The sequence below is a fragment of the Pyrus communis genome, chromosome 10 (genome assembly GCF_963583255.1).
Source record: "Pyrus communis chromosome 10, drPyrComm1.1, whole genome shotgun sequence".
Taxonomy (NCBI): domain Eukaryota; kingdom Viridiplantae; phylum Streptophyta; class Magnoliopsida; order Rosales; family Rosaceae; genus Pyrus; species Pyrus communis.
In genome coordinates this window covers 8,221,867-8,241,768 of record NC_084812.1, presented here as the reverse complement: position 1 = coordinate 8,241,768, position 19,902 = coordinate 8,221,867, and the positions used below count along the sequence as shown (strand labels likewise).

The 19,902-nt window shown below is 37.4% G+C and overlaps 4 protein-coding genes across 4 annotated transcripts; 3 read left to right on the top strand and 1 right to left on the bottom strand.

Annotated features, from left to right (window-relative positions):
• The first annotated feature begins 566 nt into the window (after nt 1–566).
• On the top strand, nt 567–3,083 carry LOC137748438 (protein FAR1-RELATED SEQUENCE 5-like). Its single transcript, XM_068488588.1, has 2 exons — nt 567–702; nt 1,005–3,083. The coding sequence occupies exon 2, from the start codon at nt 1,020–1,022 to the stop codon at nt 3,057–3,059; it is 2,040 nt and encodes a 679-aa protein (XP_068344689.1). The 5' UTR covers nt 567–702; nt 1,005–1,019; the 3' UTR covers nt 3,060–3,083.
• Nucleotides 3,084–4,654: 1,571 nt separating this feature from the next.
• On the top strand, nt 4,655–5,304 carry LOC137746454 (uncharacterized). The gene is made up of 2 exons (XM_068486468.1): nt 4,655–4,890; nt 4,960–5,304. Exons 1-2 carry the CDS (start codon nt 4,723–4,725, stop codon nt 5,161–5,163), a joined length of 372 nt encoding a protein of 123 aa, XP_068342569.1. The 5' UTR covers nt 4,655–4,722; the 3' UTR covers nt 5,164–5,304.
• A 760-nt stretch (nt 5,305–6,064) lies between these two features.
• On the bottom strand, nt 6,065–9,984 carry LOC137747659 (uncharacterized). Its single transcript, XM_068487803.1, has 7 exons — nt 9,422–9,984; nt 8,208–8,350; nt 7,658–7,929; nt 7,426–7,580; nt 6,950–7,212; nt 6,672–6,734; nt 6,065–6,550 (listed from the first exon to the last, which is right to left on the bottom strand). The coding sequence occupies exons 1-7, from the start codon at nt 9,669–9,671 to the stop codon at nt 6,293–6,295; spliced, it is 1,404 nt and encodes a 467-aa protein (XP_068343904.1). The 5' UTR covers nt 9,672–9,984; the 3' UTR covers nt 6,065–6,292.
• A 7,431-nt stretch (nt 9,985–17,415) lies between these two features.
• Nucleotides 17,416–19,502, top strand: LOC137748990 (peroxidase 72-like). Its single transcript, XM_068489172.1, has 4 exons — nt 17,416–17,720; nt 17,822–18,013; nt 18,120–18,285; nt 19,018–19,502. The coding sequence occupies exons 1-4, from the start codon at nt 17,496–17,498 to the stop codon at nt 19,428–19,430; spliced, it is 996 nt and encodes a 331-aa protein (XP_068345273.1). The 5' UTR covers nt 17,416–17,495; the 3' UTR covers nt 19,431–19,502.
• The last annotated feature ends 400 nt before the right edge of the window (nt 19,503–19,902 follow it).

Below are 19,902 nucleotides of genomic sequence, written 5' to 3'. Positions count from 1 at the left end.
ACTCATGAGTTACCCCTTCGTTTGTTTCAACCCAGCATAAGACCGAATGACTTGAAGTTCTTCTAATATACACTATTAGTCATGGGATTTTAAGGAGTTTTCTTGAATATTTTTCAAAAGATGGTTATGAAGTGGGTTAGTTTGGTATTGTTGTGCTTTTTGAAAAAAAAAAAAAATGTTTCTGCGCGAGAATAAACAGCTGTAAATTAAATTTGTTAAGTGTTTGGTAAATTTTTTTTATGTAAAAATGTTTTTAACAAATTACAAAAAATAATAGTATCTGAGTGTTGAGTAAACTTAATTTAAATAAAAAAAACATTTTTTTAATTTTACCAAATATATTTGATGCTTAAGACATTTTAATAAGCCATTTTTTTTATAAAAGTGCTACAATCTCAAACCAGCTCTCTAGTTGCAGCTTTTGGTATATTACAAAGTCAACATTCACACAATAAAAATTAGGAGGACTAAAATAAACTCGGCGTACATTAGAGAGACCAAAAGTGAAATTTTGTATTTGATACAGAGACGGGATGAGAACGCTGCGTTTTGTTCCTCCCTAATCTCTAGACCCTTTTCTATTCGCACAGTGCCAGCACAGCACAACTGCACTCCTCTCAGCCCAAACTCCTCCTCCCGTTCCTCCTCTAAACGACGACGTATCGATTCTCCTTCGTCTCTCTGGTTTATCGGATAAACCAGGTAATCGTCTCTCCTCTCTGGTTCTTTGATGATATGATTGTTGCCTTCTTTTTTTCATTTCTGAAAATTTTGAAGTTGGAAGTTTTGAAATTTTAATGGCTGAGAAAATTTTGGGGAAGAATCAGACAATTATTTCAATTTAATTTTTCGATTGAAAATATGAATTAACATCTTTTTTAGCGAAATGGGCTATTTCGATTTTATTGAAAATTTTGGGATTCATCTTAAATTTTGCACCTTTATTTTGTTAGGAGTTAAATTTTGATTTTATTTACATAAATTAATTATTCGTTTATGATTAGGCTGATTTGAGCTAAATGGATAGTGATTCTCAAAAGGAATCATTAGAAAAAAGCGACAATGACGAAGTTTTCGGAGAAATTGATGAACTGAGAGTAGGAATGGAGGTTAGTGATGAAGCTGAGGCTTACCAGCTATGCAACACCTATGCCTTCAACAAAGGTTTTAGCATTCGGAAAGGTCATCTTCGGAGAGATTCGCAGAACAATGTCCGGCAGAGAGAATACACGTGCTCGAAAGAAGGGTTTCAAGTAGATGAAGACTTGTGTGAAGCGAGAAAAGTTCGAAGATTGGACACGAGGACAGGTTGCAAGGCTGTGATTCGGTTCAATGTGGAAAATGGTGTATGGAAGCTCTCGTACATTAATCCAATTCATAATCACGAGTTCGCTAGGCCTGAAGAGCGACAGTTTCTGAGGTCGGGGAGAAATATACCAAGTGTTCGTGCAACTATACTTGGCAGCTCTAAGGTTGATGGGAGTATACGACCAGCAAAGTTGCAATCATATTCAGGAAAGGAATTTGGAAGTGCTGAGAATGTTGGGGTTAGTAATAAAGATTCGCATAATTGTTTGCAAAGGGGGAAGGATGAATGGATTGCAGGGGATGGACAAAGCTTGATAAACTATTTTAAACTTAAACAGATGGAGGATCCGAGTTTTTTCTACAGTGTACAGGTGGATCAGTTTAATCGGATCACAAATTATTTTTGGAGAGACGGTAGATCAAAGTTGGATTATGATTGCTTTGCCGATGTTGTATGCTTTGACACTACGTTTCGAACCAACAGCAATCTAATTTGTGCTCCATTTTTGGGAGTTAATCACCATTGGAAGAATATCTCATTTGGTTGTGCTTTTTTATTGGACGAGAGCACTGCCTCATTTACGTGGTTGTTCGAAACATTTTTGGAGTCAATGGGAAATAAACAGCCAGTAACCATTTTCACGGATGAGAATAAAGCAATGGAAAAGGCAAAGGCAATTGACATTGTGTTTCCAGAGACGCGCCATCTGTTAAGCAATTGGCAAATCTCCAAGAATGCTACACAACATCTTGGTAGTCTTTATGCTGATCCTGAATTCAAAAAGCACTTCAACAAATGCTTTTACGATTGTTTTACTGAACAAGAACTTCAACATGCCTGGGATGACATGATTAAAATGTTCAACCTTGAAAGCAACTCGTGGCTAAAGATGTTGTATTCACTTCGAGAGAAATGGTGTCCAGCATTTAGCTCAGATGCTTTCTCAGCAAATATTGGATCAAGCCAGAGGGGTGAGAATACGAACACCATTTTCCATCAAGTTTCCAGAAAAATAGTGGATCTTGTTAGTTTTGTGCAGCACTATGAGCAAAAAACCAAAAAGATGCGGTTCACAGAGTTGGAAGAGGATTTTCGTTGTAAAAATGCGAAGCCTCGTCTTAGAGTAAATAGTAGTATATTTAAGCATGCAGCTACTGAGTACACTGTCAAAATGTACTCATTCTTTGAAAATGAGCTTATGAGCATTTTTGGGGTGAGGATGGTGGAAGTTGGTAATGACGGCAACCAATATATTTATGAAGCAGTCGAAGAAGGTCATCAAAGAGTCTTCATGATTCAGTACAACTCTACCACATCCACAGTTTCTTGTTCTTGTAAGTTATTTGAATCGATGGGCTTGTTGTGTCGTCATGCCCTCAAAGTGTTGGATTCTAAAAACTTCACAAGCATACCGACACAATACATAGTGAAGAGATGGACTAGAGAGGCCAAAAGAGGGATTGTGGCGAGTAATAAGTTCAGTAAGTCATCAGATGGAAAGGCCAACTCTTCTCAATCGTTGCGCCTAAGTGAGTTGATGCATGAAGGAACGAATGTTTTCAGTATAGGCTCATTGTGTGATTCGGGAAGAAGGATTGTCAAACAAAAGTTAGCGGAGACCATAAAGTTGCTGGAAAGTGACGAGGATACTACCTACATGCTAGGAAATTTGAGCAAAGTAGATGACCAATCTGTTCGCGATATGTCTCTTGATAATGGGAGCGTGGAATCCCCCGGTTGTGACAGCTAAAGGACAAGTCTCCTAGATTGAAAAGTTGCACTTCATTGCATAAGATGTTCGGAATGAAAGGTTAGATTCTTATTTTTCTTCTTTTGTAGAAGCCAACATTGTACATCGTTTTCTTTTTCTAGTGTCGGTTCATTGATGTTAGATGTATCCGGTTATTAGATTTGTTGTCAATACTGGAGTTTGAAATCTATAATTTATCTCGGTTAATCTTTATATACTTTGTATCGCCGTTAAGTGCTATAGTACATTAATATTAATGGATTTTACTGATCTGAAGTAGCATTTTTCACTTGTGCGCCTGTTATAATTTAATTTATGTGCAGCTGTGTTATTGCTGTTTAGAACAAACTTGCTGTCTTGGCATTTTATTTCTAGGTTATGTGGTAATGAAAACTTACAGAGTTTTGGCTAGAAAGGAATGTAAACCCTTTGAGTGCTTCTGGAGTCTGGACACACTGGTTTCTCGACTTTTAAGCACGGTGTAGAAGAGTTATCTTGATTCACTTGCAGTATGCATGGCACAACATACACTGCTACGGTGGCATTCTGTGCCAACGATAAAAGGTACGTGGAGAGAAACTAACATATTTTTTTTTATTTTTTGAAATGCAAAGATAACTAACACGTCTTTGTACTATTGGCAAGAGATGCCACACTGGACCCGTGCCATGCAAGTTTGAAAAAATCAAAGAATGGTGATGTAGGATGATTCCCACATTTCTTTATTTTTTGGTAAAATTAAACGTGAACATGCTATTTAAACTGGAACTGGAAGGTTGGGAAGAAAACAAAGGTGGTGATTTGACACTCCCACTTAAGTTTGTATTACTGTACCGCTATTTTTGCTGTCACATGTTGATTATGAGCTTATGTCGAAATCGGGACGTGACAAGAAGATTAGACACGAGAACAGGCTGTAAGGCTATATGATTCGATTCACTGGATAATGGCGTGTGGAAGATCAGTCACCTCAACCCAGATCGTAATCACGAGGACAAATTCTTCGATCAGGTCGACGTATACCAGGTGTGCGCGCAGCAATCCTTAGCTCTATGGTCGATGGGAGTCGAAAACCAACACCGCCGTATTCCTACTCGGGAAAAAAATTCTGGTAGCGCTGACAACGTGTTAAATTAAATGAATAACATGTTACGTGACGTTTTTAACAAACTGCAAATTGTTTACTATCCGTCTCATATTTTAAATGACTTTGAACTAATATATGTTTTGCACCGTAGAAAATTTTCACAAATAAACCGCTTATGAATATGGTCGAAAATAGGACTAGAGGGATGCTTTTCTTCGTTTCTAGAATGATGCTAAATCGTGGTTTATATACCTCTTTCTTTTTTTTTTTTTTTTTTTTTGATTTTTTGAACAAACGATATTATTTAAACTAAAAATGAGAGATGAGATTTAACCTCACAATAGACTAGAAATAATATGATTCAAATTCACCATTGGTGAAAATCGAAGCTAAGATAAGTGGGAGGAATACTACTGGACCAGATAAGTTAGAGAAATGCTACTAGACCGTAGTACTAAGTGGCTATATAGGGTTTATTATATTTCTATTTTATTCTAGTTGGTTCTCTTTTTGTCAAAAAATTGTGACGGGTTATATTTGTTAGCCCACTCTCTTTAGCAAAGGGAAATCGGAAACATGTTTGGGACAGCGATCAGGTGCATCGCTCGGAAACCAAAACCTCCGATGAAACCCATAGAGCTCAATACCCCACCTGAGCAGACACAGACCATCACCAGGGCCATCTTCGACATCGTCAAGGAGCACGGCCCTCTCACCATTTCCGAAACCTGGGATCAAGTCAAGGTAATCTCAGTGATTTCGTTTTCGCGCACCAAGTGTTTGATGAAATGTCTGAGTGGTTTTTTCTTTCAGGAAGTCGGGTTGAGAGGGTTGACGAGCAAGAGGCACATGAAGATAGTGCTGAGGTGGATGAGGGAGAGGCAGAAGCTCAGATTGATATGCAACCATGTAGGGGCTCAGAAGCAGTTTCTGTACACCACTTGGTTTACAAAGCACAACAACTTCAAGCAGAAGCCGAAGCCAGGAAGTGATTCTCCACAACCCAAGTCTCCTTGAAGTCTTGCGGATCTTCTTACTAGCTCAGTAGCTTTGTTCTGAGTTGTAATGAAAATTTTGAACTTTTTGCTGTAATGTAAAGCTTAAGCTAAGTTCTTAGTTGTAATTATTTTTTTCTTTTGAACATGTCAGTGATTCTGTACTTTTACTTTGAGTAAATTGTAGTAATGGTCCATCAACTTTAATCAAATTGAAGTAATGGTCCCTCAACTAAAAATTTAGTACCATTGGTCCCCCAACTCATCAAAACGTGTGGCTGTGGTCTTTTTCGTGAACTTTGTCAAAATTTTATTAAAATGAGTTATGTTGGAATGATCATTGCAATAATTGAGTTAAAGTTGAGAGACAATTTCTCCAATTGGATTAAAGTTGAGGGACCATTTCTCCAATTGGATTAAGTTGAGGGACCATTGATAATGGATTTTTAGTTGAGGGAGCTATAGCTGCACGTTTTGATGGGTTGAAGAACCAATGTTAATAGATTTTTAGTTGAGGGATTGTTGCTCCAATTGAATTAAAGTTAAGAAATTATTGCTACAATTTACTCTTTTACTTTTAATCCAAGCGATTTTCTAAACGTGAAGGTTCGAACTCCGCTGCACAAGGGAATAGATCCACTCTAACCAATATGGCTCAGCGAGCTCGAACCCAACGCTTTGTTCAGGATGTTCTTTTCAAAAACTTACAAATAAAAAGCTGGCAAAACCGCAAAAATCTTGCCCATGCCCGTTTCATTTTTGCTATATCATGCGAGAGATACGTGAGCTTATATATGAAATACCCCGTTTCATGAAACGAGTGTCGGCAAGTTAACCATCCTACCCGCCCGTATAAAAGATGATAAAAGTTAACAAGCATAAATGCACATAATGCAGTCACAAGAGAGTTGCAAGCATGTCAATCAGATGCCAAAATTTCCAATCCCACGCTATAACAAAATCGATCATGTCATTAATGTCAACCTTTTAACAAGCTACAATCTCGAACATGCCTTGATATGCACATAATGTACAGCCCTATTGGAAAATAGAAAAGTGAAAAACCCGAGGGACGATTATGTCGCCATAGAAGGAAAATCGACCTACTTAAGCGCTGAAATCTCGACTTGATGAGGAGAAGAGAGCATGTGTTAAGAATCTGAGTGGCTGTTTGATTTGCGCAACACTTCCTTCAGTACTGCAGCTATTCTATTTGCCATATGGTGTTCTAGGAACCTTTCTTTGACCCTTTCGTAGCCTCTCTTCCCCATCGTAAGCCTCCTCTCAACGTGAGTGGCGAGTTTTACCATATTATTCGCGAGAGGAGCGATCCCTGCTTTCCCAACAGGATGCAGCAAACCTGTCGTTCCGTTCACTACAATCTCTGTGGTGCCACCTGCCGCTGTTCCCTGATAAATATTTTATTTGAAAAAAAAAAAAAAAAAAAAAAAAGACAATGAAATAAGACAATAAGATAGGCAGCATCAGTATTAGATATTACGCGAAATGAAAAGGAGGAAGGTTCATTACCAATACCGGCAGCTGAAATGCCATGGCTTCAATAGTTATCCTACCAAAGCATTCTCCCCGTGCCTGTACGGCATGAAAAAAAAAAAATACAAGAGGAAAATGGATATTTTAATAAAATTTATGTAATTCCAACCACATTAGGGTCAAACTTGAAAAAGAATAATCTGAACACCTATTTGTATGTATCTTATTCTTTATTCGTTGGCTAGTTGGGAATTCTATATGCATCAAAACAAGATAGAATTAACACAATAATAAAAGAAAAATGCTTCTAATACCTGCGAATTTTGAACAAGGACATCAATCGCAGCCAGATACGGAGCTACAGTCAGAGTTTTGTCTACAAAATGAACACGATCTTGAATTTTCTTCATCGCTACAAAGTTACGTAATTCATGCTCGAACTTGGTGTGAGCAGTCATGTCACTCCCCACAATTACAGCATGCATTTTTGGCAGTTGCAGCTTCTTCTCTTGGATCAGTCGCAAGCTTTCAAAGAAGGAACGCAAAAACAAATCCTGGCCTTTTCCGCGCGAAACACCTATAGACATGAAGTGTAATTTAGTGCTCACAATGTATGCATAAACTAACCAGAACATTACTTTTTATTTGTCATATTCCCATGGAAATTAACACAAATTTCACAAGCATATTAGAAACAAGATAAAGATAAAAAACAAACAAACTGGTAAATTCATGGTCAAGCATTATAACCAAATTCAATCAAACCATCAAAATAGACCAAAATACATACTGTTAATGATGGCAAATACTAGTTCTTCACTTCGAACTCCAAGAGACTCCCGGACATGCTCACGCAAAACCCGCTTTGCTACATTGTCCTCAGCAACTTCCATAAGTTCCTTGCTGTTTCCAAGGTGAACAACAAAGGTCTCGGGCATTTTGAAACTGCAGAGAGAAAATGAATGCAACAGTAAACCAAATATTGATATAAAAAAGAAAAAGGAAGAATATTTGAAGCCTACCCCAAACGTTCTCGAGTCCTATTCTCCCAATACTCTGCTGTTACATGTGAATCTATCATAGAACCTGCAACAAGTGGGAGGTGCTTAACATAATCCAATTTGAAGTAATGGCCACGCATTTCATGAATCCACCACAACACTTTTGGGAGAACACGGGGAACATTTTCCCTAAGAACAACATCCAACCATTTCCCAGAAACTGCAGTGTTCAATACAACCAAATCAGCTTTGAGAGCTGTATTTATAGTTTCTTGGCCATTTTCAGAGAGGACCTAGAGATGTATAGAAGCAGTATTAGAAACATGGAGAAGTTACAGTGAAATGTAACCTATTAAGGCCATAGTATAGATCAAAGCAGATAGGAAGCTAGATTTACTTAGCATAGTTTCCTTAGCAAGTGGCCAATATAGTATGGTTGGACAACAGAATGCTTCCAAATCATGAAATATTGAGATAATAAAAATAACTACGTAGAACAAAGACAACAACTAGACTGCAAAAGAAGACGTCCAAAATAATCTCTTAAAAAGTTAAAAAGTGAAATTTGTACCTGCACTCCTCGGTCCAACATCTTATGCTCCAAACTGTATGTTGCTGCATCTGTATCTGACGATTTCATGGTTGTAACCCAATATACTTCAGTGCCAACACCTCTCAATAAAAATGCTAGCTCCATCAACAACAAAGGTCCACCTGGAAGAATGTTCAATATATTATCCCCTCAGTAGAGTTTGTAAGATATAAAGAGCAGAAATTGGTTGGATAAAATATACTCTTCAACCAGATATCTGGTTAAGGAGAAAGATTGCTTTCATCAGTTGTGGTACTACTCCATTTATTTCAATATGCTGACGAGTGCAAGTAAATATCACAAAAAGAACGCATCAACATTAGTAAAAGTTAGTCTGTTGACGCCTGCAAGAATATTGACTCAATAAGTTCTCGAACCAAGGACAGAAGTTTCTCAACTGAAAAAAAGAGCATTCTTCAAAGAATACATTGTATTACAAAATGCATGACAGCTCAAGAACAAGATTAACCCAATAAATAGGTTAATGTTCAAAAGACGACAAATATTTTCAAGTTGAGTAGTAATATTTTCAAATGACACATCAGTACACAGAATTGACAAATAATTTATACAACCCTGCTTATTGGGTTATTCAATTAATTAAGTTACAAAAATACGTGAACAGTAGAACAATACAGATGCCGTCTTATAAGAATCAACAATCGCAGAGAAAGTAACGTACTCAGTTCTTCCATTCTATAATCTTGACATCACATAAATCCCAAATGAAATCATTGATTAAACTCGAACAAAATGGAAAGGCATGCAACTGCACCAGGCCGTATTTCCAAATTCACAAACAAATTCAACTCAACTGGGATCAAAATGTATCAAACAGCATTAACACACTAAGGAACAAGCTACCTCTCCATAAATACTGGAATAAAACAGGAAATTTAAAAGTAATGAGGCACTGGTAAGGACTTTTTGTTAAATGGGTTATCGAAAACCATCCAATAGTTCGAAAACCAGTTAATGCTCACAGATTCCACCGACACAAGTGGTGTTTTTCATCTAAAGCTGCTAACTTTCTATGTTTGTATAATCTAATAAGTCATTAAAAACTTAACACAACTAATTAAGCTAATCGCTAAGCTGCTGAGGCTGTAATCAATAATTTTGCACATGATTAATATAAAAATGCATTAAATTCATAAAAAATAATAACAATGTAATGGAGACAGAGACATTACCAGAAAGAGAAAGCTCGTGGGAGACCAAGAGCACGAGCTTGGACTTCATGAAGCTGAGGGGGCTAGGACTGGTCCCAATGGGCGCCCCCAGCGGAACCCTCTTATCGACGACGTCGAGGCCGCCGCGATCGCAGGTGTCAAACGCGGCTCTGATGAAGAAGGCGATCAAGGTAGAGAGGGAGACCATGACGAGTAAAGCCAGAAGCCACCGCTTCTGCGCCGCGACCCACCCGACGGAATGCTTGGCCATTTCTAGGGTTTGAAAGTTCCGTCACTGCGAGTCCCGGCGGCATAGTTCTAGGGTTTGGGTTTTCGACTGCGGCCGGTGGGGTTCGTACATTTGGCTCTCTGCAACTGAAGACGCTTGTAAATAATGATAGTTTCAAGGTTTTTGTCGAAGTTCCGATGGATTCTGGCGCTCAAAATTGTGAAATTAATGGGAAAGTTTGAAGCTTTAATCGTAATTCTTCTGTTCGATTGTGTTTCTTTACAGAGAATCGGAGCGCGGAGCTCGAGGTTGAGAGGTGCTGCTTCTCTCTGTGTGCGGAGGCCTTTTTGTTTTTGTTTTTGTTTTTTGGAATTTCCAATGCTTTTTTGGTTTTTTTGATTTTTGATTTTTATTTTTTTTGTGGTTTTAGGAATTTGGGAAAATATAATACGGAATGGAATTTGCATTTTGGAATATGGTTTCTTGTGGCTTTTTCTTTTTGGGTTGTTTTTTTTCCTTTTTCCCTTTTCTTCCAATTTTTAACACTTGTTTGTTGTCGTCATCAATTCTCACTTTTCTCTTTTTTCTTCTTTTACTTTTGGAAAATTTCTCTACCCTTTTTGGTATGCGGCGTAGTTGGAGCAACCCCACCTCTTCCAATCGCCCTTGCAGTTGAGTGATTCAATCCTCCCGCTCCAACAAAAACAGCTACAGCCTACCCAAATCAGTGGGGCTATTCAGCGGGCCCGCCCGCCCTCCGGGGACACATATTATCAACGGATTTGAGCTTAGGAATCAATAGATCCAGACTATTAAAATTTGATTCAACAGCTACAAAAAAGGGACCTCTCTAAAAGTTATAATAATTGTAACCGTTGGATCAAATTTCAATAGTCTGGATCTATTGATCCCTAGGCTCAGATTTGGAGAGGATCTGTGCCCCCCCGGGGGACCTAGCAATTGGGGCGAGGTGATCTAACGTTAGCCACGTTCTTCATATTTTTTGCATCAGGCGCGTGCAGTTCACGCACGAGTTCAGGCGTTGGGCCAACCAAAAGCAGGTAGTGAGGCCCGTTTGGCAGACACCCTCACACTAGTCTGAGAGGGGTGACGTGGGATGTTCTGGGCCGTTGGATTTCCAACTGCTATATTTTTAGGCCGTTGGATTTCTAACAATAATTTTTTTTTAATTTAACATAATTTTATTATATACATTTTAAAATAATCATGCAAAAAAATAAATTAATCACATTAGAGACATGGTTTAGTTATCAAATATGTATTAAACAAATCAATGACAAGTTACAACAAAAATCGTTGCCATAAACCATCATTTATGAAGACGAAGTGACCTTTAATTGGATTGATTATTTTGCACACATAATCTTTAAATGGTGATTAAGAAGTTGAGTGTCACTGATAGTGACAGAATTACTTTTGTATGTAACAATTATATGGGAAATAAAAACACAAGTGAGTCTCATACAATATCATGAATTTAGCTCTTAATTTTGAATAACAACTTATCACCAATTCATCTTTTACCCATTATATCATCGCGTTATTTTCAAAAGTTTTAAGCTTGCTCATTTACTATTATATAAAATAGCTTGAACGAAAATTCGAAGTTTAATTCCTCCACAGATCAACTCATCATCAATTCATTATAGTAAAGTGTAATGTTAAATATTTGTTGAGGCAATCAGTACTATTGCGCCAACTTTGAATATTTGATCTTATTTTGCTGAAGATGAACAGCTAAGATATCAAAACACCTTCCTTATATTGAATGTCATGGAAGTTGAGTACCGAAAATATGTGAAATTACCGGAACAGAATATGTATCACCTAATTATCCAACACATGCTGCATGTTGAATGTTAGCTTGGGGACTAATATGCATGTTTTGTGAACTTGCAGGTTTACGATGACATGACTCAATTAGGCTGTGAAAAGTCTCACTGCGAGTTTAGTTACGGGATGAGTCGTTTAACATCTCCTTCCCCTAACCCAGAAAAGAAAAAGTAGTCTCCATCAATCTGACCTATAAAGTGCATTTTGCCGCTTTGGGACCGATCAGAGACATGTAACCCTTTCTGTGGCGGTGGATTGTTTGTCCTTCCATTTCCATACTCTCTTCATGTCTTTCTGTTTGTATGGTCACGATTAAGGTACGTTAACATTTTATATTTTTATTACATTTTGTTTTATTATTTTTATAAAAAATTAATATAAAATGTTAACGTGATTTAACCGTGACCACACATCACAGGAGAGCATGAGAAGAGTATGAAAATGGAAGGGCACACAATCCACCTCTTCTGTGGCTGCAATATTGCTTCCTTTTCCACTTTGGTGCAAAGACCTAATAGTATTATATTAAGGTGCTCGACTTCCGTACACTTTAATGCATATGCAAAACCATTTACAAGTAAAGAAAATGGTCGAATTATCTGTCCTTAGTTTGATTAAATATTTGCAAGTCTTACCAGAAAATGGTCTGGATGTTAAGTTATCAGGGTCGGGAGCAACTGGGAGCCCCCCTCCAGCTTTGTCACTGTTAGGGTAAAATTGGCAATCCTTGACAAATTGGCTGAGTCTGTAATAGCTTAGACTTGTTATATATTTTCAATTGTAATAGTTTAAGTCTAGGAAGGGTTCTCACACTTTCGATGCAAAGATGTTACCTACACGCGATAAATATTCAGGTACGTTTGCATGCATGCATCCAACTACATTCATCTATATTTCATATTATTGTTTTGAGATAGGACTCTTAACCATTGTGTGGTTTATCTTTTTCAAATAACTTATCCTTTCTTTATCACTTAATAAATCACGCATGCAAAAGAATCTAATTGCATTGGAACTTATCAAACCGAGTGTTCAAACCGTGTTTTGAAACTTAAGTGATTGCATGTTGGTGGGAGTCATCTAACTCATGGATGCCGTCCTTATCAATTCAAACGGTTGCGGTGCTTTTTGTATTTGTATGGGAAGTCAGGGACGTGCTCGAGTTTTGAGCCATATATGCATGAAAACTGATTTTATTGAAAAGGTTTGTTAAGAAGCTTCAGCTTGGTTCTTGTGTGCGCAGAAAAACATTTTGAATGCTGCTGTTAGCTTACGGTTCCAACAGCATAGGTTTTTAAAATAAGATATTATTTTTCATGCTGTTTTATTTGAGGTTTTAACTAGAATATCAATTATGGAAATGAGCTTTGTGATTTTCGTAATTGATTGTTTTTCAAACAAACACTTCATCATATAAACATTCTGCATGATCGAGTTAGCATCTTGCAAAGTTCGAGAGAAAGGTGATTGACGGCTGCGTTAGTGTCGTGTCACTTCATCTCGAAGACTGAAGAAAGATCGAGTAGCAAAGCGTGGAGACAAAGCTGCCAACTGGTATAAGTGTCTAGTTGATGAGTTTTGTAAGTCTTTATGTATTCTTTCTTTCTTAGTGCTTCCTGGCTTGGTAGCCCAAGGATTTTCCCAGTGGTGGGTTTTGCCTCGTTAAATCCTACATCGTGCGTGTGCTCTGTATATTCTTGTTAGATATTTGTGTAGGATTAAGATTGCATAACTAATTAGTTTAAACCGTAATTTGCATTAGTATTAAATTAAGATTTATAGATCAAGTTAGTATCCATCCTAGGACTTTCAGTCACCCTCACCAACAATGTTAACTGTTGCATGGAGATGTAAGGGTATCTTTACTGCAGTGGGTGTTGATATCCCTTACAACAACGTCTTCTTAATTCCTATTTAAAATTTTCAGGTGAAAGGGCACGTGATACTCCATATGAAGTTAAATATCACTATCCCAGTGGAGGGTTATGATCCCATCCAGTTTTGCTTGCCAAAATGTGCGGTAAGCTCATATTGCTCTTTTAAAACTCTCGTGTTTCAAACTGTGGAGAAACATAACCAATCTTAAGAGAACAAGTTCTGGAGATGCAATGTGCTAAATCGTATTAAAGCGATACTTCTTGCAGTCGAACTTGCTGGTGAAATGTAATTGGCTGATTGAGTGGGTATATGTTTCGAAAATTGATACCAGTAGTGGTTTGTAATAATATCAACTGAAAGAGCTTGGTTTACTCAATCGCAGAACATAGGCAGGAGAAAAGTGGAGAGATTACAACGGGATGGACTACATTTGGAGTGTTATCCTGCATGTAAGCCAGTTCCTACTGAAAAATACTAAAAGTATTTTTCGCCATGCTAACATTCGATAACTAAAACACCTACATCATATGTTGTATAGGCATTGAATGGCAACAAACAGATTAAAAGGGTGACCCAAAGCCAACAAGGTTTCTCGTTTTGGGAGGGACGGTGGGATGGTCTATCATACGCATCCTTATATATCAATCCAGTATAGCCTTATTTTTAGCTGAAGTTGATGTTTGAGCGATCTGTCTCGGATCAGATTCACTGCATCGTCGACACTGTTTTGTTGTGGAGGGTTTATATACAAGACTCGAGTTGAACAGAAGGTAGGCCTTATTTCTTTGGCTTAAATATCTTGGATGGTTTTTAAATTTCCAGTTTGTCATCATAGGCTCAATTGGTATGTCTTCAGTTATATGTTTAATATTTACGCTTGATCAAATGCAGCGTGGGATAGACGCATTGCCGGGCATGACAAATTCTATCTGCTTGTTTAGAAACTGTAAGCATACATCACTAGCATTAAGATTTATGTTGATGCCTTGGACTTAGCAAATGATTGGTTGCCTTATGACTTATGCATATGAGAGGCTAATGAATTTATACTACTTATGTGGCCGAAATATAATATCAGGCTCATTTGGAAGTGTTTTTTTAAATAGCTGAAAACGTTTTTGGTTAAAATGATTTTAGAACCAATTCTTACTAAAAAGGCAAGTGAATGAAGCACTTCAAGTACTTTTCGAAACCAAAAACATTTTCATTAAACGCGTTTTCAGTTATTTTAAAAGCACTTCTAAATGAATCCATTATTTAATCAACAATATTCTTATGATGAGTACTCTTTGCTTTCCTAAAAAGAAAAGCGGACTACACAATAAGAGGCTCAACCATAAGCCCGGGGGGAACTGAAACATGTTGGGCACCATTACTTAGGTAAATGTATACGTTTTATAAGGCAATAATTGTTGGATATATGTCAACAATATGTGATAAAATTATATATGCTAATAAATAATAAATGCAAATTTTAATTCAGTACATGTTTCACACTTATGATTAAAATGAATTTCGAATTTAGGTAATAATTCTAATTTAACCATTCTTTGCATGGAACGAAAACTAACATGTCCTAATCTAGCATGCCAAATATTAGAAGACTCAACAATATAAGTAAAAACATTTATTTTATTAGCATCATCAATGGCAATTACATTGAGTTTCACGAGGTCATCAGCCACATAACCCTTTCCAACAAACATCTCACCCTTGGTAAGTACAAATTTGTTGGATTCCATTACAAGTTTAAAGCCCTTAGCAATTAGAATAAGTCCAGAAACCAAGTTCCTCCTCATTTCAGGAACATGCAACACGTTCAGCAAGGTGAGACTCTTTCCAGATGTGAATTTGAGTACCACTTTGCCTTTGCCCTCCACTGCAGATAAGGTAGAATTGGCCATATACAGCTTTTATACTCTGTTAATTTCCTATTTGCATTTATTATTTATTAGCATATATAATTTTATCACAGATTATTGACATATATCCAACAATAATGCTATTCTTACCACAATTTTATATCATATTTCTTTACCATCTTAGATAGCAAATGAGTTGGACAACTACATCATCTAAATTAATTAACATTTAATCAAAATGTTAATCAATAATTAATAAAAAGATTGTTAATTAAATGATAATTGTGGTATACAAGGAGTCTCCTTCTTCCACCTAAGATTATTTAAGTGTTTTAATGAATAAAAAGATTGAAATTAAATGATGTAATTTGTCCAACTCATCTGCCATCTAAGATGGTAAAGAGATATGGTATAAAATTGTGGTAAAAATAGCATTACTCTTTATAACATTTTTTTGTATAAAATTGTCATTTTTTCTGATTGTTAAGACGGCAATTTCCCTGCATTGTCCTAGAACATTTTTTTGCTAGACTCGAATTCTTAGGAACAAATAGATCCTGCAAGATGCTTTAGTTTTAAATTGTAGAGAAACCTTACAAGGCAACTGAGCTTGATCAGTGCCCATGTCCACTGTATACTTTCTAATGGTTCTTAATTTGGGGATACAAAAATAGGTGAGTGACACAAGGCAAAGCTACACCCGACACGAAGATCTTAATAGTGCCTTTGCCAGTGAAGCCTCTTGGGAACGTTCTTCTCGTACTCCTACTCGAGGAAAACCGAGGCCCAATGAAGGAAGATATGGTGCAATTTGACAGTTATGACACTGAAAACACTGAATATCAGCTAACTTGTACCAGTATAACACACAAAGGTTTAGAAGTTTCACTGCAAATTGTTTGTCTTTCAACGAGATCAAATTTTCATAGCACGGTAATATCGTGATTCAAACGAATTCATTTCATATTATGTTAATTTGTTTTAATTAACAATTATAGTTTATAAGATTTGAAATCAAATTTTTTTTTAACAAAGTAAAGATTGAATGCGACTAGACCAAATAATCTAACGCTTGTCGGTTAATATGTCAAAAGCAATGTTAGGGATTATACTTGCTATATGTAATGGCATATGCTTTTATTTGCAATTAAGGGATGCTTATAGGAGTAGTTCTCCTACCCAGCCTACGATATCTTTATTATAGATTGGACCGTCCAGATTAACCTAATATTCCCGTTATCATATGCTTTGGATTAAACCAACTTTTCTAATATGCCCAAACAGGCGTATGTATGTAACAGGACAACACATTGAACGCACAACAATTATCTATGAAAATTATTGATCCTCGAGTCAAAAGGCCACGAAGCTTCATGATTAACGGAAAAAATTAATGATTAACCAAATAATGGAATCAATGTGAACTCATGAAACAGTATGGAAAGCAAAAGGAAACAATAAGACAAGACAAGACATGAATGCTAGGGTTTTTTTATTATTTTTATTTTTTATACAAGCATATTTGGGGAGCCGGAAATTTGGCAATTTTTACACTAGGCGGAACTAGTTCGGGATCAAGTGAAACTAAATGCAAGGAGTTTCTTGTTTTTGCACAGAGTACTTATGAATGACGTGATCGAACACCAATATTGAAGTATTCTCATTTAAAAAATATGAAGGATGCCAATCTCCTAATGAAGTGAAAGAGGCTTTAATGTTTCTTTATAATGAGTACATGTCAATCTAGTTGGATTTCGGATTCCAAATCTAAAACACCGTGTGGTATAACCGGTTCATGTGTTAGGGTATCATGAATATTTGATTGATACTGTAGCCATTCAACTCTAAAGAACCGTGGTTAGTTTATATTGTGACATGTTGACTGATTATACCACGTGATTGTATTCCAGTATCATACTGTAAAATTTTCAAAGATCTGATGATCTTGCAATCAATTAGTGTACCAAAATATTGTACAAAGGATGTAAGCTGTCCATTGTACTAATTATCATCTTAATTAGAAACGAAGTTACCATAATTATGATTTGTCATCTGCTCAAAAGCATGAAAGCTACCACTCCAACCTTCTCTTTTGACCCTGTCCACTGGTGTAGCAGCTTGCAAAAGTAAGCTACCAACTCCATGCAGCTTCTCTCTCGCTCCCTCTCTCCCCCCACAAAGTCCCTCTATAAATTTCATCAATCCAACCAAAGGATTCATCAAACCAAAGTCTTCAAATTTCAAGTCTTTTTCTCCAAGAAACCACATTATTATGGCCAACTCTTTGAGCTTCCTTCTAGCCCTTTCTCTTCTTGCATTTTCTCCACTATGTTTCTGTGACAAAACTCCTGGTGGGTATCTCTACCCACAGTTTTATGACCGCTCCTGCCCCAGAGCCAAAGAGATTGTCAAGTCCGTTGTTGCGAAAGCCGTTGCTAGGGAAACCCGAATGGCAGCTTCTCTGCTCAGGCTGCATTTCCATGACTGTTTCGTGAAGGTATATGATCACAAAAAGTGTTCCAGTTGCTTCTAGTTACACGTACATCTATGTGAGTGAGGTACTTAAGATTGTGTTGCCACTTGCTACCTATTTTGCAGGGTTGCGATGCATCACTTCTGCTCGACAGCAGCCAGAACATAATCACCGAAAAGAGGTCTGTCCCGAACCAGAATTCAGCGCGAGGGTTCGAAGTGATTGACGAAATCAAGTCTGCATTGGAGAAGGAGTGCCCCAGCACGGTGTCTTGTGCTGACATTTTGGCTCTTGCTGCTAGAGACTCAACCGTCCTGGTAAGTGCTTCTACAAATATTAGCTTTTTTTGTAAGTTGCATGGTGTGTGACAAAAGCCTAAATTCTAACATATGCTGTCTGTCAATTGTTGCATAAAATTTTGAGACTGGTGGGCCAAACTGGGAGGTCCCACTGGGAAGAAGGGATTCAAGAGGAGCAAGTTTGAGTGGCTCCAACAGCAACATTCCTGCCCCAAACAACACATTCCAAACTATTCTCACCAAGTTCAAATTGAAAAAGCTCGACATTGTTGATCTTGTTGCACTATCTGGTAAATTTTTTCCAACACACCATTTTATATATACTACATTGTTTTACAGAAAATCGGTGTGGGTCCACTATTAAACCTAATCTAACACCGATGTTAATCTCAAATTTAACCTTCAAGGACAAAACCAAGAATTTTCATAGAAGTGGACTATAATTTATCCTTTTACAGTCTATGTTTGCTGAGTGATTGACCTTGTTCGGTGTTATTAAGGTGAAGTGGGCCAATTTTCACTAGGGTGAAATAGGTTTATTTTCACAAAATGGATGAACTTTATAAGAATGGATCCATATCCTCTCTGGATCTAAGGATCTTGAGCCTAGGGATCAATTAATCATGCTCGTTGAAATTTGATCCAACGGTTATAAACAGGGAATCTTACTAAAAATTATAATAATTATAACCGTTCAATCAAATTTTAACAGACCAGATCAATTGATCCCTAAGCTCAGAATCCTTAGATCCGGAGAGGATCTGGATCGTATAAGAATTAGCACCAAGAGATTCATTTCCCATTTTTTGCACCATGTTGAAGCCCACCTAGTCTGACAGTGGCTCCCCCTTTGCTAGGTTGTGTTAACCTACCAAACCTATTTAGATGTCGGGTTGTATCTCAAAAGACTTTGGTGCTATTAGTAATCACTAACGTTTAACTTGTATCTAGCCACACAACTCCAACATGCAAAATAAAAATTACCCAAATATTAACACGCCCTAAACTTTGTGTTCATGCAGGAAGCCACACCATTGGAAATGCCAGGTGCACCTCCTTCAGGCAGAGGCTCTACAACCAGTCGGGCAACGGCCTGGCTGACTTCACCCTCGACCAGTCCTACGCCGGCCAGCTTCGAACCAGGTGCCCGAGATCCGGCGGGGACCAGAACCTGTTCGTGATGGACTTTGTGAGCCCTACAAAGTTCGACAACAACTACTTCAAGAACCTGCTGGCCTCCAAGGGGCTTCTGAACTCGGACGAAGTTCTCGTCACGAAAAGTCAGGTGTCGAAGCAGTTGGTGCAGCAGTATGCAGAGAACAATGAGCTTTTCTTTAAGCAGTTTGCCAAGTCCATGGTTAAGATGGGGAATATTTCTCCGATTACGGGGTCGAGGGGAGAGATTAGGAAGAGCTGCAGGAAGGTTAACTCTTAAGCTTATGAGGGTGCTGGAAATTTCTATGGAGTTTTTTTTTTTTTTTTTTTTTTTTTTTTGTGTGTGTGTGTGTATTTTGTGCTTTCAAGAATAAATTGTGGGCATCCCATGATGTAATTTAATGGAAATTGCACTATTTTCCTTCATTCATTTGGCTTTTTGGAAATTTTCTTCGGTTCCTAGTCACATATTTGACCGTTGCATTTGATTTAGCTATATTTAATCACTTAATATATGCGATTAGATTAAATTTAACGATCAAATATGTGTCGATACTGAGCTCCTGTAAGTAATCAAGAAAAATCACATCGAATTAAGTCTATGAGTTAGGACTAAAAAATTGAGAAGCGTGAGACATAAGGTTGATTAGGACATTAAAATAAAAACTCACATGAGCATGGTATTTTTGGGCCCCAAAACGGATTGGGGCTCATAATTGATTTTACTTCACAAAGCCCAAACATAACCCTTC